The following is a 20,730-nucleotide window of genomic DNA, read 5'->3' on the forward strand; positions in this document are numbered from 1 at the left end:
TTCTCTCTCTCTCTCTCTCTCTGTCCACTCTACCTGTCAAAAAATTAAAAAAAAAATAGAAATAGCTGGACCTTGTAGAGCCTCCGAAAGTCTCCAAGAGAAACTTGTGCATATGTGCACAAGAATGCTTTTGGCAGCACTTCAGACAGCCCCAAACTAGTAATGACTCAAGGATGTCCATTAACAAAATAGATTTAAGAAACTTAAAGCCTTGTGGTAGATTCAAATCTAGAAGTGAAAATAAGGTGGGAGGGAGGTGGAGGGGGGAGAAGCATCATGTTCCCAAATCTGCATATTAAGTGCATGAAGTTGTATTCCTTATTTTTTAAAAAAAGAAAATAAGAACCGGCACTGTGGCATAGCAGGTAAAGCTGCCGCCTGCAGTGTCGGTATCCCATGTGGGCACCAGTTTGAGTCCCAGCTGCTCCACTTCTGATCCAGCTCTCTTCTGTGGCCTGGGAAAGCAGTAGAAGATGGCCCAAGTCCTTGGGCCTCTGCACCCATGTGGGAGACCCAGAAGAAGCTCCTGGCTCCTGGCTTCAGATTGGTGCAGCTCCGGCCGTTGCAGGCAATTAGAGAATGAGCCAGCGGGTGGTGGACTCTCTGCCTCTCCTCCTCTGTATAACTCTTTCAAGTAAATAAATAAATTTAAAAAAACGAACCACAGCTTCACACAACATATCATCAACAAAGCTGGGAGAAGACACAAAACACAGATGATTATATGTAGTGTTTCCATTTCTACAAGGCTGAAAGGCAAAAATAGACTATTGTTTAGGGTTACACACATAGATAGAAGCAAGAAAGTGACCGGGCAATAGTAAGGAGAGCGGCTACCTCCAGGGAGAGGGAGAGACCTATCAGCAAGAGGGATGCAGATCTACTGCACAGGCGTTGAAAATACTCAGTTTCTGGATCTGATTGGAGGCGACACAAGTATTCACTTTATACTTGTGCCTTATACTTCTTTGTTAACCTACAGACCTTGTACATTTTTCTGTATCTGTTAGGTTTCACAATAAATGGAAAAAGCTATAAACTTTATTTAAAAGCAAGATTTAAGTCAGAGTGGCCAAGGCAAGCAGCTCCAAGAAAGGCAAAACCCCGAGGCGGCTGGTGCAGTTTTGGGGAAGAAAAAAACTTGACAGTCAGCTTGACATTCAGTAACAAGGCAAGAACAAAACCCATCAGAAGACCCGATTTGTAATCTTATTTGCCAAAGGGTGGGAGAGGTAAATTGTTTTTACAGTAAACTGAGCTGAGGAGGATGGAATCACCACTCCCTTGCTATTCTCATAAAATTGGAAGCTCCCAGGGAGTGGGGCAGGCACTTTTGACCTTGCTTATAAACATTTTCATACCAGTAATGTGAAATACATGAGTGCTTCAAGATAGTTTAGAGGGGAAATTGAGGTAAAGAAATTTACTTCAGTGCAAAAAAAAAAAAAAAAAAACCACACACACACACAAAAAAACTGAAATCCATGTGTGGTTGTCTAACACCCTGCCCACGAACTTTTTGAAGACTCCTCATATTTCTGCACAGAACCGAATTATTGACTTCCAACACGTTGACAGTTGTCATCCTGGTTTATAGGGTGTTTCCTCTACACTTTTCTACATTTTCCAAGTTTATATGAGTAATATGTGCTTTTCATTGTAATCAGGTAAACATTTGGTATTGTCAGATCTTATAATTTTAGCCTGCTGGAGGGTATGTAATTTTTATTATAGTTTCATTTGCATCTCTCCAGTTACTAATGATGTTGATCATCATTTCATATGTTTAGTGTCCAATTTGATTTCTTCTTTTATGAATTGACTGGTCAAGTCTGTCTGATTTCGCGATTCATTCTTTTCTGATTGTTCTTAGGGAAAAAAAAAAATCAGACTATTAAACACAGGTTGCTACCTAACATTGAAACTAATAAACATGCACATGAAAGAGCTCAGAAGAACCACCTGAATATCTACACACAAAATCACCAGCTCAAGGGCTGGCCGATGTGCCTTATCTCACCAGGAGGAGCTCAAAGCACATGGAGTCCACGGCGCACCACTGGAGCACAGCTGACACCAATCTACAGAGACTCGACGTGATGGGTTTCCTCCAACACATTTATGCTGAGGCAATGTGATGACGACAGGAAACTTGGCATTCAAAGAATACTGAAAACCAAGAGTGCAGCTACTAAGAACATAGCCTTCTCTACAGCAGTGGTTCAACAAGGGTGACAATGCCCAGTGTCCTGTGGAAGCAATGTCTACAGTCATTGTGGGTTAGCAAGACTGAGAAGAAGGTGCTACTGGCATCAACTGGGTGCAGGTCAGAGATGCTGCTAAACACTATACAGTGCACCAGGCACCCCCCTCACCTCATTTACTGTTGACAGATTATGTAGCCCAAACGCCAAGGGTGCCATGGTTGGGAAACTCGGCTCAATAGCCCCAATCCAGGAAGTGTTCAACCCTCGGTGACTCCTCCCTGAGGCAGAGAAAGGCAAATCCTCAGGGTGCCCCACCCCGATGGACTGATCCAAACCCTTTGAGTTCCTCCAAGGGAACAGGACAGCACTTTCTCCATTTTCCCATGCAGAAACCCTGTGCAACTAACAGCAGGCCAAGTTCATAGAACTTGAGAGTTTCCTAGAGAGACCGTCAGAATCAGCTAGCCCACCTCCCCCACTGGGTCAAGTCCAACAGGTGACAACAGCAGCACAGAACCAAGGCAAGAGGCAGAAAATGAAGCAGCAGCCATGGAGTTAAGACATTCAGGCTGGATCCTCCCCGATTTTGTCTCACGGAAGCCCAGGGCCCTCCTGAGGCTGTGGTGGCCCCCACAGGGGTCCCCACTGTTGGGTACCAAAACCACAGCCTGTCTTAACTCTACCCCAATCCACCCTGCTGTCCTCTCTCCCCTGCTACTGGCACCCCTTCAACCCGGCGTGCAAGAATTCTCATCTCAGGGGAAGAAACGTGCTGTGATTCAAAAGGACTTGGCCCCTACACTCAGAAACCTCAAGTCAGAAGTTAATGTCCTAGGAGGGTAGACACAAGCCAATTATGGTGGCTCCAGACCTAGCTTCACCAAGCCTCTCATCCTGAGAGCCAGAAAGCAGCTCTCCGACGCAGCCCCACTGACGGTGCCGTGGGCTGTGGTCCTTGCCGCCCAAGAGGGGATTTGCAGAGAGGCAAGAAGAGCAAGAGTCCATCTCAAAGCCAGCTCTGCTGTGGCCTGGGAGTGCAGTGGAAGATGGCCCAAGCCCTTGGGCCCCTGCACCCACGTGGGAGACCCAGAAGAAGCTCTTGGCTCCTGGCTTCAGATCGGCGCAGCTCTGGCCATTGCAGCCATTTGGGGAGTGAGCCAGCAGATGGAAGACCTCTCTCTCTCTCTCTCTCTCTCTCTCTCTCTCTGCCTCTAACTACACAGCATCTTGGCAGAGCAGGTTAAGCCAGTACCTGCAGTGCCAGCATCCCACGAGCACCAGCTCAAGATCCAGCTTCTCCACTCCCTTTTCCAGCTCCCAGCTAATCACCTTCCTGCTAATTTCCCTGGGAAGGCAGCAGAAGATGGCCTAAGTACTTGGGCCCGTGCCACCCACATGGGAGACACAGCTCCTAGTGAAGCTCCTAGTTCCTGGCTTCATCCTGCCGCAGCCCCTGCTGCTGCAGCCATTTGGGGAGGAAACCAGTGGCTGGAAGAGCTCTAACTCTGCCTTTCAAATAAGATTTTTATTTGAGAGGTAGAGTTACAGAGAGGGAGAGACAGAAAAAGGTCTTTCATCTGCTGGTTCACTCCCCAAATGGCTGCAATAGCTGGAGCTGGGCCGATTCTGTAACTCTTTCAAATAAGTAAAATTTTTTAAAAAGTAAATCAATTTAAAAAAAAAAGACCCATTAGGCCCACCTCTCAGACACCATAAATGAAACAAGCTTCCGTTCTTAATCCAATCATTACCATTAATCCAGGAGTCACTAAGACTTTGAGAACCAAGGGATCTTTGGGGGATATCAAGCTAATATCCAGGCCATCTCTTTCTCCCTCCTTATAAAAGTCAGCAGGATTCAGTCATGGGAGTTCTAGCCTAAGGACAGTATGTAATCATTTCCCAAAGCCCCCCAAAGCCCCATCTCTAAACACCATAACTGGATTAAGCTCCCGCCCTCTCAGTGGATACTAAACTCCTGCAAGAGTTCAAGGTGCCAAGTCATTTTCAAAATCTAGCCATGCCTGATGGTGATTGTTTCATAAAGAACCAGAAAAACTGGCATCATAGTAGAACTACAAGAAATCACTTCCAACTAGAAGACCTGGGGAAGGCTCCAAAGAGAAGTTTCAGCTGGACCTTGAGATCCAAGTGGATCTGTGTGACAGTTTTAATTATGGCTAAAAATTCCCTGATACTGCCCTTGCAAGGTAGGATTATATAGCCTCACCTTGAATCTAAACTATCGTTATGTGACTCATAACCTATAAAATTGCAGTCAAAGGCTAGGTAATAAAAGGCCACATGCCAAGCATATACCCCAAGGAATCAGGGAAGGTGGAAAGGTGGCCAAAGACTTGGATTCAAACGTTCACAACAGCACTATTCACCATAGCAAAGCATGGGAATGCTCCAATGTTCATCAATGGAATACTACTCATTCATAAAACTAAACGTGCAACCAATTCCTACTACAGTATGGAGAAATCTAGAATATATGATGTAAGTACAAGCAGCCAGGCAAAAAAGTACAGGCACCAAGATCATGATTGTACCTTGGTGTATTGTTCAACAAGGCAAATCCATACAGACAGAAAGCAAATGGGACTGCCTGGGTGACGGAACAAAGATCTAACCTTCAGCCCATTGCCCTTGTCCTTGAATCTCAATTCAGTCTCACATCCTGTTGTCTTTACACCCCACCCCCACATTCTTCTCCAGGTTCGGAGGCCCTGCGGGGCCACATAAAAAGACAGTACATAAGAATTCAGTCTGCCTGCTGCCCTCTGCCCCCACCTCCACCCCCACCCTGAGCTCACCTGACAGACAGGCCTGGCCCCTGGGGTCAGCCTCCTGCCACGAGCTCCATCACTGTGCATGCCAGCAGCTGGTCACCCACCTATGCGGGCTTATTTTCTGAGTAAATTCGGTCCGGCTGTAGATTCGTTCTGTGCTTTTCCTAACATTCCGTGCCCCGTGTGAGGGGGCACTGATCTGCACTCTTTTCCTAACACTGGGTCTGAGTGGCCAGGAAACAGGAGGTGAGCAGGTGCTTAGTAGGTTTATCTCCTTTGGGGCGATGGAAATGTTCTGGAAACTAGGTAGTGGTGATGGTCACCCAGCATTGTAGATGTACTTAATGCCTCCGAGTTCTGATGGTTTAAATAGTAAAGCTTATGTGTATTTCAAGAGTTTTTATAGTGAAGGGGAGGGCCACATGGCTTCTGCCTTGTCCACTGAAATACTCGTGCTTTGAGTCCTGCTAAACAGGAAGTTCCTTCCACCAATTAAGATTAATGGAATTTATATGAGCAAACAGTTTGCATATTGTTGAGGAAGATAGATATTAGCTTAGGCGTATGAAAGAGGGCAAGACAAGAAATTTGTGCCGAAACCTTAGAAGCAATGTCACACCCAGAAAGCACTCTGTCCAGCAACATTCAAGGAAGGACAAATGGGGGGGAAGGTGGACCCCATGCCCACATAAACCCCAGTCTCGGGGCCGGCACTGTGGCGCAACAGTTAACACCCTGGCCTGAAGCACTGGCATCCCAGCCAGTTCTGGTCCTGGCTACTCCTCTTCCGATATAGCTCTCTGCTGTGACCTGGGAAAGCAGAAGATGGTCCAAGTCCTTGGGCCCCTGCACCCATGTGGGAGACCCAGAAGAAGCTCCTGGCTCCTGGCTTTGGATCGGTGCAGCTCTGGCCGTTGCGGCCATCTGGGGAGTGAACCATCAGATGGAAGACCTCTCTCTGCCTCTCCTGTGTAACTCTGCTTTTCAGATAAATAAATTTTTAAAAAATAAATAGGGCCGGTGCTGTGGCACAGCAGGTTAAAAGTCCTGGCCTGAAGCACCGGCATTCCATATTGGCGCCGGTTCTAGTCCCGGCTGCTCCTCTTCTGATCCAACTCTCTGCTAAGTCCTTGGGCCCCTGCACCCACGTGGGAGACACACTCTCAGTTCCTGGCTTTGGATCAGCGCGGCTCTGGCCATTGTGGCCATCTGGGGAGTGAACCTGCGGATGGAAGACTTCTGTCTCTACCTCTCTCTTAAGTCTTTCAAATAAATAAAAAATCTTTAAAAAATAAACAAGCCCCAGTCTGACCGCAGAGTGGGCTTCGTGGTTTCTTCTGATGAGCTGCGCACCTGGCCTGCCAGACCTGCTACTTCATTACACTCTGCTGAGCGCTTACTGCCACCGTCTCACATGTGAGAGTCTCTCCCTACAAGGGGACAAGGCCTCTGGTCCAGCCATCTCTGGGAACGCTAGGAAGAGCTCTCAAACACCAGAGCAGGTTCTGAGAACGTGATCACACGGCACTTGTGCAGGAATGGATGGGAGACAGAAAACAACTTCATTGGCTCCAGCTAAGCTTGTTCGTGTTTACAGCCCAATCAGCTAACAGGCTGCAGGGCCTTCTGCCACCAGTGAGAACTCAGCTACAACTAAATTCTATCTTGATTTCACCTGTTGAACGCAGTGCAGGTGTCCAATTCAAATCTAGGTCTCTCAAACTTCACAGCCCTAAGGGGCTACGTGAAAAGTTCAAATACAGTCACCATGTTCTAAGAAGCCCATCCTTGATGGGCCTCTCTCTCTCTCTCTCTGCCTCTCCTCTTTCTGTGTAACTCAAATAAATAAATCTTTAAAAAAATTAACATCTTAGTGGGTATTTTTCTCTCCATAGTGGCCTTAGGCCGAGAGAAGACATTTAACAGTTTACCACTTCTGGCTAGCCAAAGCTTGTCTGAAAGCTGCAGTCCTCTGACATAAGAGGCCCCTGGGATAAAAGGAATACGAGCCAAAGTCAGAACTAGTGGAAGGGGCCAGCAGTGTGGTGTAGCGGGTTAAGTCACTGCCTGTGACACTGGCATCCCCTATGGGTGCCACTTCAAGTCCTGGCTGCTCCTCTTCCAATCCAGCTCCCCGCTAATTCACCTGGGAAAGCAGCGGAGGACAGCCCCAAGTCCTTGGGCCCCTGCACCCACACGAGAGACCCAGAAGCTCCTGGCTTCAGCCTGGCCCAGCCCTGGTCATTGGCCATTAGGGGAGTGACCAGTGGATGGCAGCTGGGGCGGGGGGTGCAGGTACACGTATTTTTTGTCTGGTTCTCCAACCCCACCCACCTTGGGAGAGAGAGAATCAACACAATCAGCTGGCACCACAGCACTGGTAAGGGCAGCAATGCAGGCGAGCCTCATCAGCAAAGGGGACAGGCTTGTCTGCAGGCCTAGCACTTGTCTGCTTCAAGTGCAGCCCTCAGGACTGGGGGAGCCGCGGCGGGAAAGTCTCGCAGGCAGCCAGGGGCCTCCAGCATGTGCCGGACTACAAAGAGGAGATGCAGGCTCCAGTCTCTTTGGGAAGCAGTTTAGAAGCAAACCCAAGCAACAGAAATCCAGCTGCCGCCCAGGGCCCTCAGAGGCCTGCAGGTCGGCTGCGGCAACACAGTGTTCTGCACATCCCCAGCTCCTGAACTTGAAACAAGTCAGATCCACAGCGGTAAAAGGACGGCAGTGTCAGAAAACATCACAACCCAGTTCTTCAAAGAATGACCAGGGTGCCAATACCTAGCTGCTAGCTCCTGTTATCAGTGCCCTACTTCTGCTCCAACAAAATACAGCAAATGCCATGGCTTAGAAAAACACACGCCTATTACCTGCCAATTCTGGCGGTCAGAAGTCCAAAATGAGACTCACTGGGCTGATACCTACGCGTCAGCAGGGCTGTGTCCCTTCTGGAAATTCCACAGGAGACACCACTCCCTCACCTTTTCCAGCCTCTACAGGCTGCCTGCAGTCCTCGGCACCCAGTCCCAGCCTCCACGCTGAGAGCCAGCAGCGGCTGACGACACCTCCCCCGCCTGGCACGGCCCTGAGACAGGTTTCTCTGCCTCCGTCTTCCATATTTAAAGGAGCTGGGTGATTCCGTTGGGCCTGCCTGGAGAATCCAGGTGCTTCATATGTCAAGCTCAGTGACTTAGCAACCTTAATTCCACCCGCTCTCTCACTTGATTCCCTTTTGCTGTGCAGCCTGATGAATCCCAGGTCATAGGGGGAACCTTGAGAATATCACTGGGGGCTTTTATTGTCCTCCACTGGGAACACCTACCGACATGAGAGATCGGCCTGCCTGTTCCTGACAGGTGTTACGACGACTTTAAACAGTCGGGGGAGGGGGCCAAGTCTACACTGGGGGACAGGAACCCCTCGAAACAGCCTCTTTGGCACCCGAGAACATCAAAGCAATAACAAAGTACAAAAAAAAAAAAAATCACACAGCACGGAAAGCAAAACCTGAGCCCAGGGCAGGAAGCATGTGTGTGTGCAAGGCACATTTCCTGGGCTCGCAACGCCAGACCCAGCTCGTCCCTCACACTCCCCTCTCAGCAGCCAAAATGCCCGCCATCCTCTCCACCCAGGCAATGCCAGACCTTCCTCAGGGCCCACCGATGCTGACTCTTGACAGTGTGTGTGTGTCGGGGGGGTGTATTTTAAAACAAACCGCAGCATTTTCGTTACCTGGTGTGCGATGTGCTGGGAGGGATGAGCATGTGATCTGTGACAGTGAGGAAGGAGCAGAAAACCAAAGCAGATGAGACCTAGCAGCTAAGAGGACGCTCACGTCCCACATCGGAGTGACATTTGGAGAATAAACCAGAAGATGGAAATACTTGAGATTCTCTCTCTCTCTCTCTCTCTAATTAAAAAGAAACATAAAACGCAGACTCACCTGCCCATCTGTCAGTAAAGTGACTAACTGGTGCACAGCGTGATGACCCTGGAGCCAGCCACCTCCATGAAGTCCCCTGCCCCCGCCACGACGCCAGCTTCCTGTGGTCCACTCCTGAACACAGGCAGGCAGGGCTCACCAGCTCAGAGCCGACCCTAAGGTGCTCCTTCAGCCACCCAGCTTACAGCCAGCATCGCCATGGCAGCACAGTCTTCCCTGCCTGGCAGCTCAGTGCTGCTAGCACTTGGGGGCCCACTCTCCTCTCACTTCCCACAAACCAAGCCCATGGATCACATGCCTTCACTTCCCACAGTCAGCTCTGCTAGGACGACACAGGAGTTATTTAAATGGAGACATCATTTACATACCAGACAAGTCACTTTGTTTGTTTGCTTATTAAAAAGAGCCAGAACCAATTAGCTCCCATTTACTTATTTATCTGAAAGACACAGGGAGAGTGTGTGACAATGAACTAGTTCCCATCCACTGATTCATTCCCCAAATGCCTGCAACAGCCAGGACTGAGCCAGGCCCAAGTTAGGAGCCAGGAACCCAAATCAGGTCTTCCACATGGTTGGCAGGAGCTCAACTACTTGAATCATCACCCGCTGCCTCCCAGCGCAATTCACCTTTTTTTAAATATTTATTTTATTTATGTGAAAGGCAGAGTTACAGAGAAAGAGAGGGAGGGAGAGAGAGAGAGAGAGAGAGAGAGAGAGAGAGAGAGAGGTCTTCTATCCACTGGTTCATTCCCCAAATGGCTGCATGACCAGGGCTAGGCCAGGCTGAAGCCAGGAGCCAGGAGCTTGTGCCAGATCTCCCACGCAGGTGCAGAGGCCCAAGCATTTGGGTCATCCTCCACTACTTTCCCAGGTGCATTAGCAGGGAGCTGGATCAGAAGTGGAGCAGCCGGGATTCAAACTGGCACCCATATGGGATGTTTTAACCCACTGCACCATAGCACTGGCCCCGCAATTCACCCTTTTAAAGTGTAAAATTCACAGCCAGTGTTGTGGCATAGCGGGTAAAACCACCACCTGTGAAACCAACATCCCATATGGGTGCCACTTCAAGTTGCGCCTGGCTGCTCCACTTCCAATCCAGCCCCCTGCTGGTACTCCTGGGAAAGCAACAGAGGATGGCCCAAGTCCTTGGAGACCTGGAAGAAGCTCCTGGCTCCTGGCTTCAGCCTGGCCCAGCCCTGGCTGTTGAGGCCATTTGGGGAGTGAACCAGTGGTGGAAGATTTCTCTCTCTCCCTGCCCCTGCTTCTCCCTCTCTGTAACTCTGCATTTCAAATAAATAAATCTTTAAAATTCAGGGCCAGCATTGTAGCATGGTGGGTTAAGCAGCCACCTGTGAGTGCCACCAGCATCCCATATGGGCACTGGTTGGAGTCCCAGCTGCTCCACATCTGATCCAGTTCCCTGCTAATGCACCTGGGAAAGCAGTAGAAGATGGCCCAAGTGCTTGGGCCCCTGCACCCATGTGGGAGACCCGGAAGAAGCTCCTGGCTCCTGGCTTTGGCCTGGCCCAGCCCTGGCCATTGCAGCCATTTGGGAAGTGAGCCAGCAGATCAAAGATCTCCTTCTCTGTGTCTCTCTCCTCTCTCTGCAATTCCGCCTTGCAAATAAATAAATCTTAAAAAAATAAAGTATAAAATTCAGTAGTTTTTTGAACATTCACAAGGCCGTGCAACCATCATTTCTTTCTAGTTCATCGCCCTCCCAAACTCCCTACCCACTAAGCAGTCAGTCCTCAGCCCCTTCTCCCAGTCCCGGGTAACCACCTGTCTCTGTCTCCGCCAACTCTGGACAGTTTATAGAAATTGTGCTTTCAAGGTCTGCATCACCAATTTTTTACGTGTGGCTTGGAATGTCTTAGATAATGAGGAACAATCCCTAACACAGAGCTCACTCAGAGCCAGGCACTGTGCTAACTTTATATGTTTCCACTCATTTAATCCTAGTACAACCCATGAGACGGATGGTGTTATTCCCATTTTACAGATGAGGAAACAGAGGAGACCAGCAGTTAAGTAACTCGCCCAGAGTCCCAGCAGCGCCAGGCAGGCTAGTCCTTTTGCCTGCCTGCTCCGTCTGTCAGCAGGACCTCTCTTTAAAGGGGCAGTCACTTGCAGTTTTCCAGCGTGCTCATCGCACTTCTTGGCCACTTCCCACATGTACAGTCTGCCTGATGCTGGAAGGGATAAGCGTTCAATATCCCTACTTCAAGGGCCAGCGCCATGGCACAGTAGGTTAATCCTCCGCCTGCGGCGCCGGCATCCCACATGGGCACCGGGTTCCAGGCCAGGCTGCTCCTCTTCCAGGCCAGCTCTCTGCTGTGGCCTGGGAGAGCAGTGGAGGATGGCCCAAGCCCTTGGGCCCCTGCACCCGTGTGGGAGACCTGGAAGACGCTCCTGGCTCCTGGCTTTGAATCGGCACAGCTCCAGCCATTGCAGCCATTTGGGGAGTAAACCAACGGAAGGAAGACCTTTCTCTCTGTCTCTCTCTCTCACTGTCTGTAACTTTACCTCTAAAATAAAATAAGTAAAATGTTTAAAAAAAAAAAAAAGGTCCCTACTTCAGTTGTTCAGATAAACCCAAGTTCAAATCTTCAAATCCAGTTCCACTTGCAGACTAAGTATGATCTCTAGTAAGTTCCTAAACCTCTCTGGACCACATGTTTTTGATCGGAGAAATGAACTGCTGCCCGACCGTTTTTCAAGGCTGTGTGCCAAGTGCCGTTACAGACACCTGCAGGAAGCATGGGTCCCAGCAGCAACTCTTCAAGGCTGGTATGAAGGCACTGAGGGCCTGCCACACGGCGGGCTTTCAGCAACGGAGACTTCACGAGGACCGTGCCCCATCCGCCCACGGGTTCTTGCCCTTTGAACAAGGATGGGTTGCTCCCCACCTTTAAACTCCTGGAGCCTCAAGCCTGGCCCTCGTGGCCAGAACCGCGGACATTTCATGAATCATGCCCCCGTGCTCTTCTGCGTGCTTCCAGATGCCGCCCGGCTTTGGCAGGCACACTCCACACGGAGGGCCAGGACCAAGAATAACATGGCTCGCAGGCAGGCCAGCTGGAAGCAGCACCCCCAGCGCTCCCAGGCAGCAGCTCCCTGAGCAACTGCTTCAGGTCTCTTCAGTTTGACAGAGACTGAAACCACCCACATCCCAGAAGAGACCGCCAATGCAAAGATCTATTTGTTGGCTTATTTTGCACAAAAGATCCAGAAAACTAGGTCCCTATCTTGAAACCAAACCTGCTTCCAGTTCAAATTTCTTTTTTTTAAATATTTATTTATTTATTTGAAAAGCAGAGTGAGAGAAAGAGAGAGAGGGATCAATCTTCCATCCACTGGTTCACTCCCTAAATGGGTACAGTGGCCTGGGCTGGACCAGGCCGAAGCCCAGAGGCTGGAGCGCCATTTGGGTCTCCCGCATAGCTGAAGAGACCCAAGCCCGTGCGCCATCCCCTGCCACCTCCCCGGGTGCATTAGCAGCAGCTGAGTTAGAAGCAGAGCAGCCTGGACTCAAATCGGTGCTCTGGTATGGGATGTCACTGCTGCAGGCGACAGCTTAGCTCACCGCGCCACAACACTGGCCCCCAGATTTCTTGTTTTAAACAAAAGGGGCTTACTGGGCAGCAGTTTCATCTGGTCGGAATTCTGGCTCTATCTCTTTTCTAACGGTGTGACCAGGGTAGCCTCATCTGAAAGGCAAGGATAATCCCTAACCTGCAAAATTATTGAGACAGGTAACACAAGGTCTGTGAGGTGCCTGGCACACAGCTAGCCCTCAGTAGCTGGTGGCAAGGGTGCAAATCTAAGAATGACACATGTGGAGCCGGTACTTGTGTCGTAGCGGGTAAAGCCGCCGCCTGTAGTGCCGCATCCCATATGGATGCCAGTTCGAGTCCCAACTGCTCCACTTCTGATCCAGCTCTCTGCTATGCCCTGGGAAAGCAGTGGAGGACGGCCCAAGTCCTTGGGCCCCTGCACCCCCATGGGAGACTGGGAGGAGACTACAGGCTCCTGGCTTCAGATGGGCGCAGCCCTGGCCGTTGCGGCCAATTGGGGAGTGAACCAGCGGATGGAAGACCTTTCTCTCTCTGCCTCTCCTCTCTCTGTGTAACTCTGACTTTCAAATAAATAAAAAAAGAAAGAAAGACAGACACATGCCCGGTTCCCTCGAGCACCTTTGTGAACTGTTAGCCACTATATGAATGAGCAAACTGAGGTTCAAGGGACTCATATTCCCACAACCGCTTGGCAAAGTGGGCAGGCTATAGCTGGAGAGGCACTGTGCCTAGTAAGACAGTGACTGTAGAGTCACACAACCCCATGTCTGCCCATTAATCCCCATGTGACCTGAAGCAAGTTACTTCGCCTCTCTGTATCCCTTTTCCTCATCTGTGAAATGGGTGTACTGGTTCTCATGTCCCCTAAATGAGCTAGTCTAACTGGAAACAATAAAATTCTAAGATCGAATCATTTATGTTCCACTTTCAGAATGGCCATGTCATTGGCTGCAAGTCAGTCAACTACAGTAATTCCACCTTATCCATGGGTTTGTTAGCACTGGTCAACTGAGGTCTCCAAATATTAAATGAAAGGGTCCAGAAATAAACAGCTCCTAAGTTGTAGAGCGTGCGCCCTTCTAAGTACGGTGATGCACCCGCTTGCTGCCTTGCTGTCCTGCCAAGGATGTGAATCATCCCTTTGTGCAGGGTGTTCCCCCGCCTTCCCCACGCCGTAGCCATTTTGTTTATGAAGGGTAACCCTTCCGTCACTTGATAATGGCCCCAAAGCTCATGACAGTGACACCAGGCAGGCGTGCGGTCACAGAACATGGAAAGATACTCACCTTGGAACTACAAGGGAAAAAATATTCATGGAACATGAAACTAAAAGCTATGTATTTTGGTGCAAATTTTGCAACCCAGGCATGGTTTTGCCATCATATGTATTCTCCATGAACTTTTTGAAGAGCCCTTGTCTGTGCCAACGTGGTGGGGCATAAAGCAAGAAACAGTATACATGGGGTTGAGTATGAGCCATGCTTTCGGACTTTCCCTGGAGGTCGTGGAACACACCCCCCGAGGTCAGCCGGGCACTACTGGATACTTTTCTTCACAAATGCATGGCAGACACAGTAAAAATGTTATTCTCAAGGCGGAAAATAAGAGAGAGTTCAACAGCTCTTTCACCCCTATGACTTGCTTTGCTTTTGCTCAGAGCATGGACAATACGTTACACAGCCTTTGTTGTCTGTGCTTTTTTTTTTTTTTTTTTTTGGTCTGGTCCAGGACTTCAGTTCCACAAGGACAGAGTCTTAGTTTGTTCACCTCCGCATGGTCATCAGTTGCTACCACAGAGCCTGGTGTGTGTGTGTGTGTGTGTGCGCGCGCGTGCGTGCAGTGTTGGATGGCTCTCCTTGTATCAACTGCAGGAGGGTTGCCTACGTGAAAAATATCTTTGCACTGTTTCTAAAGCTGCCTGGGCTAAGAGTGGCCGCTGTTTTCCAGCATTCCTTCCAGGCAACCCAAATCTCATACCGCAGGACCAGGACAGAGTTTTGGTGTATTCGAGCTCAGGTTTTTCACTAGAGGTGCCTTCCTTGTCAGGCTGGTCAGAGCTCAATTAGAATGTTCTCCTTAAGCCCTTTTTCTGACATGCAGATGGGATATAAATAAGTGTAAGAAGATTCTACTGGAACGCGTTTCTAAGACCCTATTTTTACGCACAGACTGCATTTATTCTAAGAGGATGGTTCTGAAAGTTGAACGTGACTACGACTTCCTGGGCGGGGGCCCCATGCAGCATTTCTAACAAGCTCCCGGGCTATGCCTCTGCGGCTGGGCCCCGGTCCACACTCGGCCCCGGCCTGACATTTGCTCCCTCCATCCAGCGGATTCACTCTCTCCTCCTCTTTGAAAAAAATATGACCAAAGGCTCGCAAACTAGAGCGGACAGTCCAAGCACCCCAAGAAGTGCACCCCACCACCCCCGCCACACCCCACACCCAGCCCCGCCGCGATCCAGATCAACCAGAGCGGGATCTGCTCAGGAAGCTTCCCAGGTGCTTCTGCTGCATGGGGCCCGCAGGACATTTGGGCAATATCTGTGGTCTCCAAGCTTTTCCGGCAAGGTAAACTCCTGGCGACAGCTGTTGTCACCAACAGTGACACCAGCTTGCTCAGGATCTTAACAGGGACCGTCCTGCTGCTTGTAGCGCAGCACAGGACGGGTCCCCTTCGTCCTCTCCTGGTACACGGGCCGTGGCACGAGGAGTCCCCTCTCGGGGATCGGACCCCCACCCCTTTGCTCGGCACAACCGGTCCGACTGCCGCCTCCGCGGCTAGATCGCTCGGCAGGGGGGCCGGGCCGCTCATGCGCAGAGCGACCCTGGGCCCGCAGGGTGGGGTCCCTGCGCACCCCCTCCCCGCCCGCCTTACCTCTCTGGGTCAGGGTAACCAAGGAGAAAGCGAGGCACACGAGGATCGCGGAGCGCCTGGCCACCATGGCTGGGAGGAGGCACAGGGGGCCCAGAGGAGCACAGCGCCAGAACGTCAGAGGGGGAGATCCTGAAAAAGCCGGGAGGAGGAGCCCGGCTGCTACCGCAGGGCCCCGCCCAGGCGGCGCGCGGGTGTGAGGCTCAGCCCAGAGAGGGCGGGGGAAAGGGGTGCGAGAGCACCCGCGCCTGGGGGCGCCCCGGCAGGGGCGAGGCCGGGGGCGGGTCCGCAGTCTGCGGGCGGGGCACGGAAGAGGGGCGGGACTAGTGTGCGAAAGGCGGGGTCTGGGGGCGCTCGGAGAGTTGGGGCTTCTGGCTTGCATAGGGCACCAGCGAGTGGGCCTCAAACCCCTTTCCGGCGCGGCCCTAGAGACGCAAATGTCAGAGGCGGGTCCCCAGTGCCCAGAGTAGGGACTCGCCAGCAGTTGGAGAGCGGGAGGTGGCGGCAAGAGTAAGCGGTGATTTCTACTGTCGCCCCGACTCCTCCCCGAACCCTGGGCGGCGCAAAAGTGAGTCGCGCCCTGGCACCCCGGTGACCTTGGCCTTGGCTCTCTCCCTTCTGGCCTTTGCGTTCTCCCGCTGAAAGACGACTCCCTAGGACCCCTGAAGCCGCGGGTTCACCGCGCAGCCCCCCTCGCCATTCCTTGCGGAAAACTATCTTGGAACCGTGTCCGGAGACTCCAGAAAAGGGCCAGTTTCGTAGTGGCCGCGTCTGCAACCGGCGACACGTATCAAGGAAAAGAGGCCGAGGCCTGGGGCACCGGGGCAGCGGAGGTGGGCTGGGGCTGGGGCTGCGGCTGCGGCTGGGGCGGGGGACGGGGGTGGGCTGGAGACGGGGCGGAGCAGCCCTGCCGCGGGCTGGGGCGAGTTGGGGATAGGGAGGGGGTCAGCCCTCCCAAGGCGTTGATGAATGCGCCGAAAGTGCAAGCTCACATCTGCAGAGTCGGTCTGAACAACGTGCTCGGCGCTCGGCAAATGCGCCACAGTCCCTCCCCATGAGCACCCCTGAAACGGGGTCTGTCTCCCTGACCAGAAAAATCGCATTCCGATACCGCCCGGAACAGGAAAATGCCCGCTGCAGCCTTGACGTGACACTCAGGATCCCCAACTGCAGCCAGCTTTCGAGGACAAAGAAAGGCACCGCTGCTTCCTGGGGGACTGAGCCACACACAGCATCCAGCCTTTATGCGGTAGCAGTCGCCGGGGGCCTCATCCTCCCTAGACCCCTGGCTACTACCACCCCTCCCCAGTGTGGGTTCGGCCGCGGGTCCTGCTGCCGGCAGAGACAGAGGGCTCAGGAGGGGTTGCCCAGACACAGAACCAAAATCTGTGCGGCGTGGCTACCATCTATTGCTCGGGGTCCCGGGGCCCCAAGAGCACAACAGCGTGGAAGAAATGGATCTCTGGATTTTCCTGCCTGTGCTGCGCTTCAGGAATGACCACAGATAGCTGGTAGATATTGAACACATCCTAAAGTCCTGTGTCTGGCCTTTTCCAAGCATTGTGGCCTTCTGTTTTTCAAAACCGTGGCATGCATCATCCCAGTGATTGGGGAGTAGTCCAGTGGCAAAGCGGGCAGAAGGTCACTAGGAACCCCAGCAGCTTAATGGCTAAGAAACTGGGCTTTGCAGCCAAAGGGGCTACAAATCCTGGCTGGATCCCATCAGATTGTACTAAGGGTCAAATGAGAAGGTAGAAAGGAGGCAGCCTGGCACAGCTTGAAGGAGACACGCTACCTGTCAATCTTACAGGAGCTAAAGAAATAGGGACCCCTGCTTGGGAGACCGGGAGGTTCCTGTGTATTCAGGCTGTGGCTGTGGACACGCAGCCGGCTTTTCCAGTAAGTCTGGTGCCCTGAGCCATCCGCTCCCCCTCAGTGGCCTTGCTGGTGCCCATCTGTAGCAGGAGGGCCCTAGATTTGCCATCTTTCCACTGATGAGTGAGCCCTCACACACACACTCCTGTCTACACTGAGAGACAAGGAAAGTACGGCATCTAACTTGAGGCCATCTCAGTCAACTTGCAATGGACAAAGTGATACCTAACTCTCAGTGGTAAAAGTGCAGTGGAAACACTTAAATCCTTCCAGCAAAGTACTTGCCACAGTGTCGTGTGCAATAAGACTATCTTCTAGATCAAGATTGGTTCACACATTACAGCCTGCAGGCCAAATCTGGCTCGCTCACCTGTTGCTACAGCCTTTGCACATATTTTTTAGAGTTTTTCCCAAAAAATTTCTTTTATTTGCTTAGTTGAGAGGCAAAGTTAGAGAGGGAGAGACAGAAATATCTTCCATCCAGTGGTTCACTCTCCAAATGGCTGCAATGGCAGGGGTGGGGCCAAGCTGAGGCCAGGAGCCTGGAACTCCATCTGGGTCCCCCACATGAGTAGCAGGCACCTGACCACTTGAGCTATTATCTGCTGCCTTCCAAGGTGGGTTAGCAGGGAGCTGGATTGGAAGTGGAGCAAGCGGGACTCTAATCGGTGCTCCTACGGGGTGCTGGTGTTGCAGGCGGTGGCTTAACCCAGTGCATCACAACACCAACCCCCCCCCCTTTGCGTGTAATTTTTTTGTAGCCACAGTGCAGTTGAGCAGGTGTGGCACAGATCACAGATCCACAAAGCCCACGATATTTACTAAGTAACCCTTTCAGAGAAAGGGTGCTGACCTCCACTGTGGCAGAGTGAACATGGCAAGGATGAGTAAATGATGGCACAGGACCTAAAGGGTGCGCTCCAGAGCACCTGATGAGCATGGAGGATTGCCACTCTGACAAAGGAGTAAGAAACAGCATACAGGGGCCAGCATGGTGGCGCAGCAAGTTAAGCCACCATCAGCGATGCCGGCTCCCATATGGGGGCCACTTTGAATCCAGGCTGCTCAACTTCTTGCACTTGGGAAAACAGCAGAAGATGGCCCAAGTGCTTGGGCCCCTGCCACCAATGTGGGAGAGCCAGAAGGAGTCGTAGGTTCCTGGCTTCAGCCTAGCCCAGGCCCAGCCATTGTGGCCATTTGGGGAATGAACTCATGGATGGAGATCTCTCTCTGTGTGTCTCTTCCTCTCTCTCTCTCTCTCTGAAACTGCCTTTTTTAAAAAACATTTATTTATTTATTTATTGGAAAAGCAGAGCTACAGAGAGGCAGAGAGAGAGAGAGGTCTTCCATCTGCTGGCTCACTCCCCAAATGGCTGCAGTGGCCAGAGCTGGGCTGCTCTGCAGCCAGGAACCAGAAATTTCTTTTGGGTCTCCCACGCGGGTACAGGGTCCCCAGGACTTGGGCCATCTTCCACTGCTTTCCCAGCCTGTAACCGAGACCTGGATCAGAAGTGGAGCAGCTGGGACTCGAACCGGTGTACACATAGGATGCCGGCACTGCAGGCAGTGGCTTTACCCACTACATCAGCCACTATACCACAGCACTGGCCTGAAACTGCCTTTCAAATAACTAAAGCTTTAAGGGGCCTGTGCTGTGGCACAGTAGGTTAAGGTGCCACCTGCAGCAGCAGTTCAAGTCCTGGCTACTCCACTTCTGATTCAGCTCCCTGCTAATTCACCCGGGAAAAGCAGCAGAGGATGGCCCAAGTCCTTGGGCCTCTGCACTCATATGGGAGACCAGAATGAAGTTCCTATCTCTTGGCTTCGCCTGGCTCAGTCCTGGCTGTTGCAGCCACTTGAAGAGTGAACCATCGGATGTGGCTTTTGAAAGGAAAGGCCACCACAAAACACCACAAAACACACCAAACACCTGTGCCTTCCCATGCACAGAGCAAACAGCAGCCTGCACTGGGGGAATAGGTCTCAGATAGCTTTGCAGAAGTAAGGAAGTGGGAGCAGCGAATCCCATCAGGATGGGGGTAGAGCTTGACACCGGTGGTTGGGCCATGTGGCCACCTGGCTTCCAGCAATGGCGGCGGGGTAGAGCCTAGGATGGTGTCAGGATGTAGATCGTGCCATAGAGAAGACTGCGCCATTTTCCTAACAGCTTTCAAATAAGTTAATAAACAAATTTTTAAAATCTTGTTTTTTTTAAAAAAGGAGACAAAATACAGCATTGTCTGCTTTGCCACGTGCCAAAGACAGTCACTAGAAACAAAACAAAATAAAAACCTCATGAATGTGACCATCTGAAAGCAGTTATCCTCTGCCTTTGTAAAATGACTCATCTGGGGCCTGGTTTGTCCTCAGACAGAAACTTCTACACAGAAACCACGATTTGGGTCCTCTCGCCACACACATGCTCACAGAGACCCCACTGCTAATCCACGTGAGTTGTAGGACAGACTCCTAGCCAAGCCTGCCTTGTCTACACATTGTGTCCTTGTCCCCACCTTCTTGCTATACCCCCGCCCCTCCCGGGACGTCTCGTACCCTGAAAACTCCCGCCAAATGGGAAACCATTTGCCCTGACAAGCCGCTCTCTCCCCAGCTGCGGTCTGGGCGGAGAATTGTAGCACCGACAGATGGCCACCAGGCTAGCCCGAGTATAGGAAAGGCGAAGCTAGCGCTGGGAGGGCTTCTGTTCATCTGAGTGAAGTGGGCTGGTGAGGGCCACGCCCCAGACTTCCATCCCCACCCTCATTACACAGCTTTCCCAAGGAGGCAGTGCTTCACAGTATGTCTGAGTGCTGGGCCTCAGCAGCCTGCCGGGGCAGATGAGTCCCGAGGCTGTCACTGCGGCACAGTGCCTGTCCTTGCTCCCAGCTGCCACAAATCCCCACCCCGCAAGTCTCCGCCCTCCATACTTCTGCAAATCCTCAAGACCTCCCCCACCCATGGCGACAATCGGCCCCACCCAGCGGCATCTGCTCTCCAGAGCCCGTAAGGGCCTGTGACTCACCCTCCCCACCCCACCCCACCCCTCCCCCCAGCCACTGCTGAATCTGTCCTTGTCCACCGGGCCCCTACCTGATACAGACCCCACACCCAGTGATCCTTGGGGGCAGGGAGGGAGTCCACGTGGGAGCTGGGGCAGGCACCAAGGCCTCACCCCAAATCAAGGTCACCACCTGTCCCCTGCATACCAAAGCAACTCAGCTGCTAAAGAAACCAGTCTGAGGGCCCCGCCCCTGTAGGGGGTTGACAGCTGGGTGGGACGCCCTCGCCTCGCTCACCTCACTCCCCACTGTGAGGACCCCTCAAGAAAGACAGCTGCCCTGCACAACAATGCCAGCGCGGCTGGCTCCAGCTAGCTGAGGCTGGGTGCGCTTTGCTCTGCAGTAGTTTCGTCCCATGCCTGACTTCATACTCAGCTCTTCACCCGGCCCTGGAGCAATA

At 51.9% G+C, this 20,730-nt stretch overlaps 1 protein-coding gene across 4 annotated transcripts in view; it reads right to left on the reverse strand.

Moving 5' to 3' along the window:
* CD99L2 (CD99 molecule like 2) overlaps positions 1-15,802 on the reverse strand; it is a 101,716-nt gene extending 85,914 nt beyond the window's left edge. For 3 of the 4 annotated variants that reach the window (XM_017350864.4, XM_070067223.2, XM_070067222.2), the window contains exon 1: positions 15,400-15,795. In XM_017350864.4, coding sequence (XP_017206353.2) covers positions 15,400-15,778 — 379 coding nt within the window. In that variant the 5' untranslated portion in view covers positions 15,779-15,795. Of the gene's footprint in view, positions 1-15,399 lie in introns of all 4 variants that reach the window. The other variant, XM_008275030.5, reaches the window with a different exon arrangement.
* Positions 15,803-20,730: the final 4,928 nt, after the last annotated feature.

This window comes from Oryctolagus cuniculus, chromosome X (genome assembly GCF_051225735.1).
Source record: "Oryctolagus cuniculus isolate XC-2025 breed Fujian yellow rabbit chromosome X, ASM5122573v1, whole genome shotgun sequence".
Taxonomy (NCBI): domain Eukaryota; kingdom Metazoa; phylum Chordata; class Mammalia; order Lagomorpha; family Leporidae; genus Oryctolagus; species Oryctolagus cuniculus.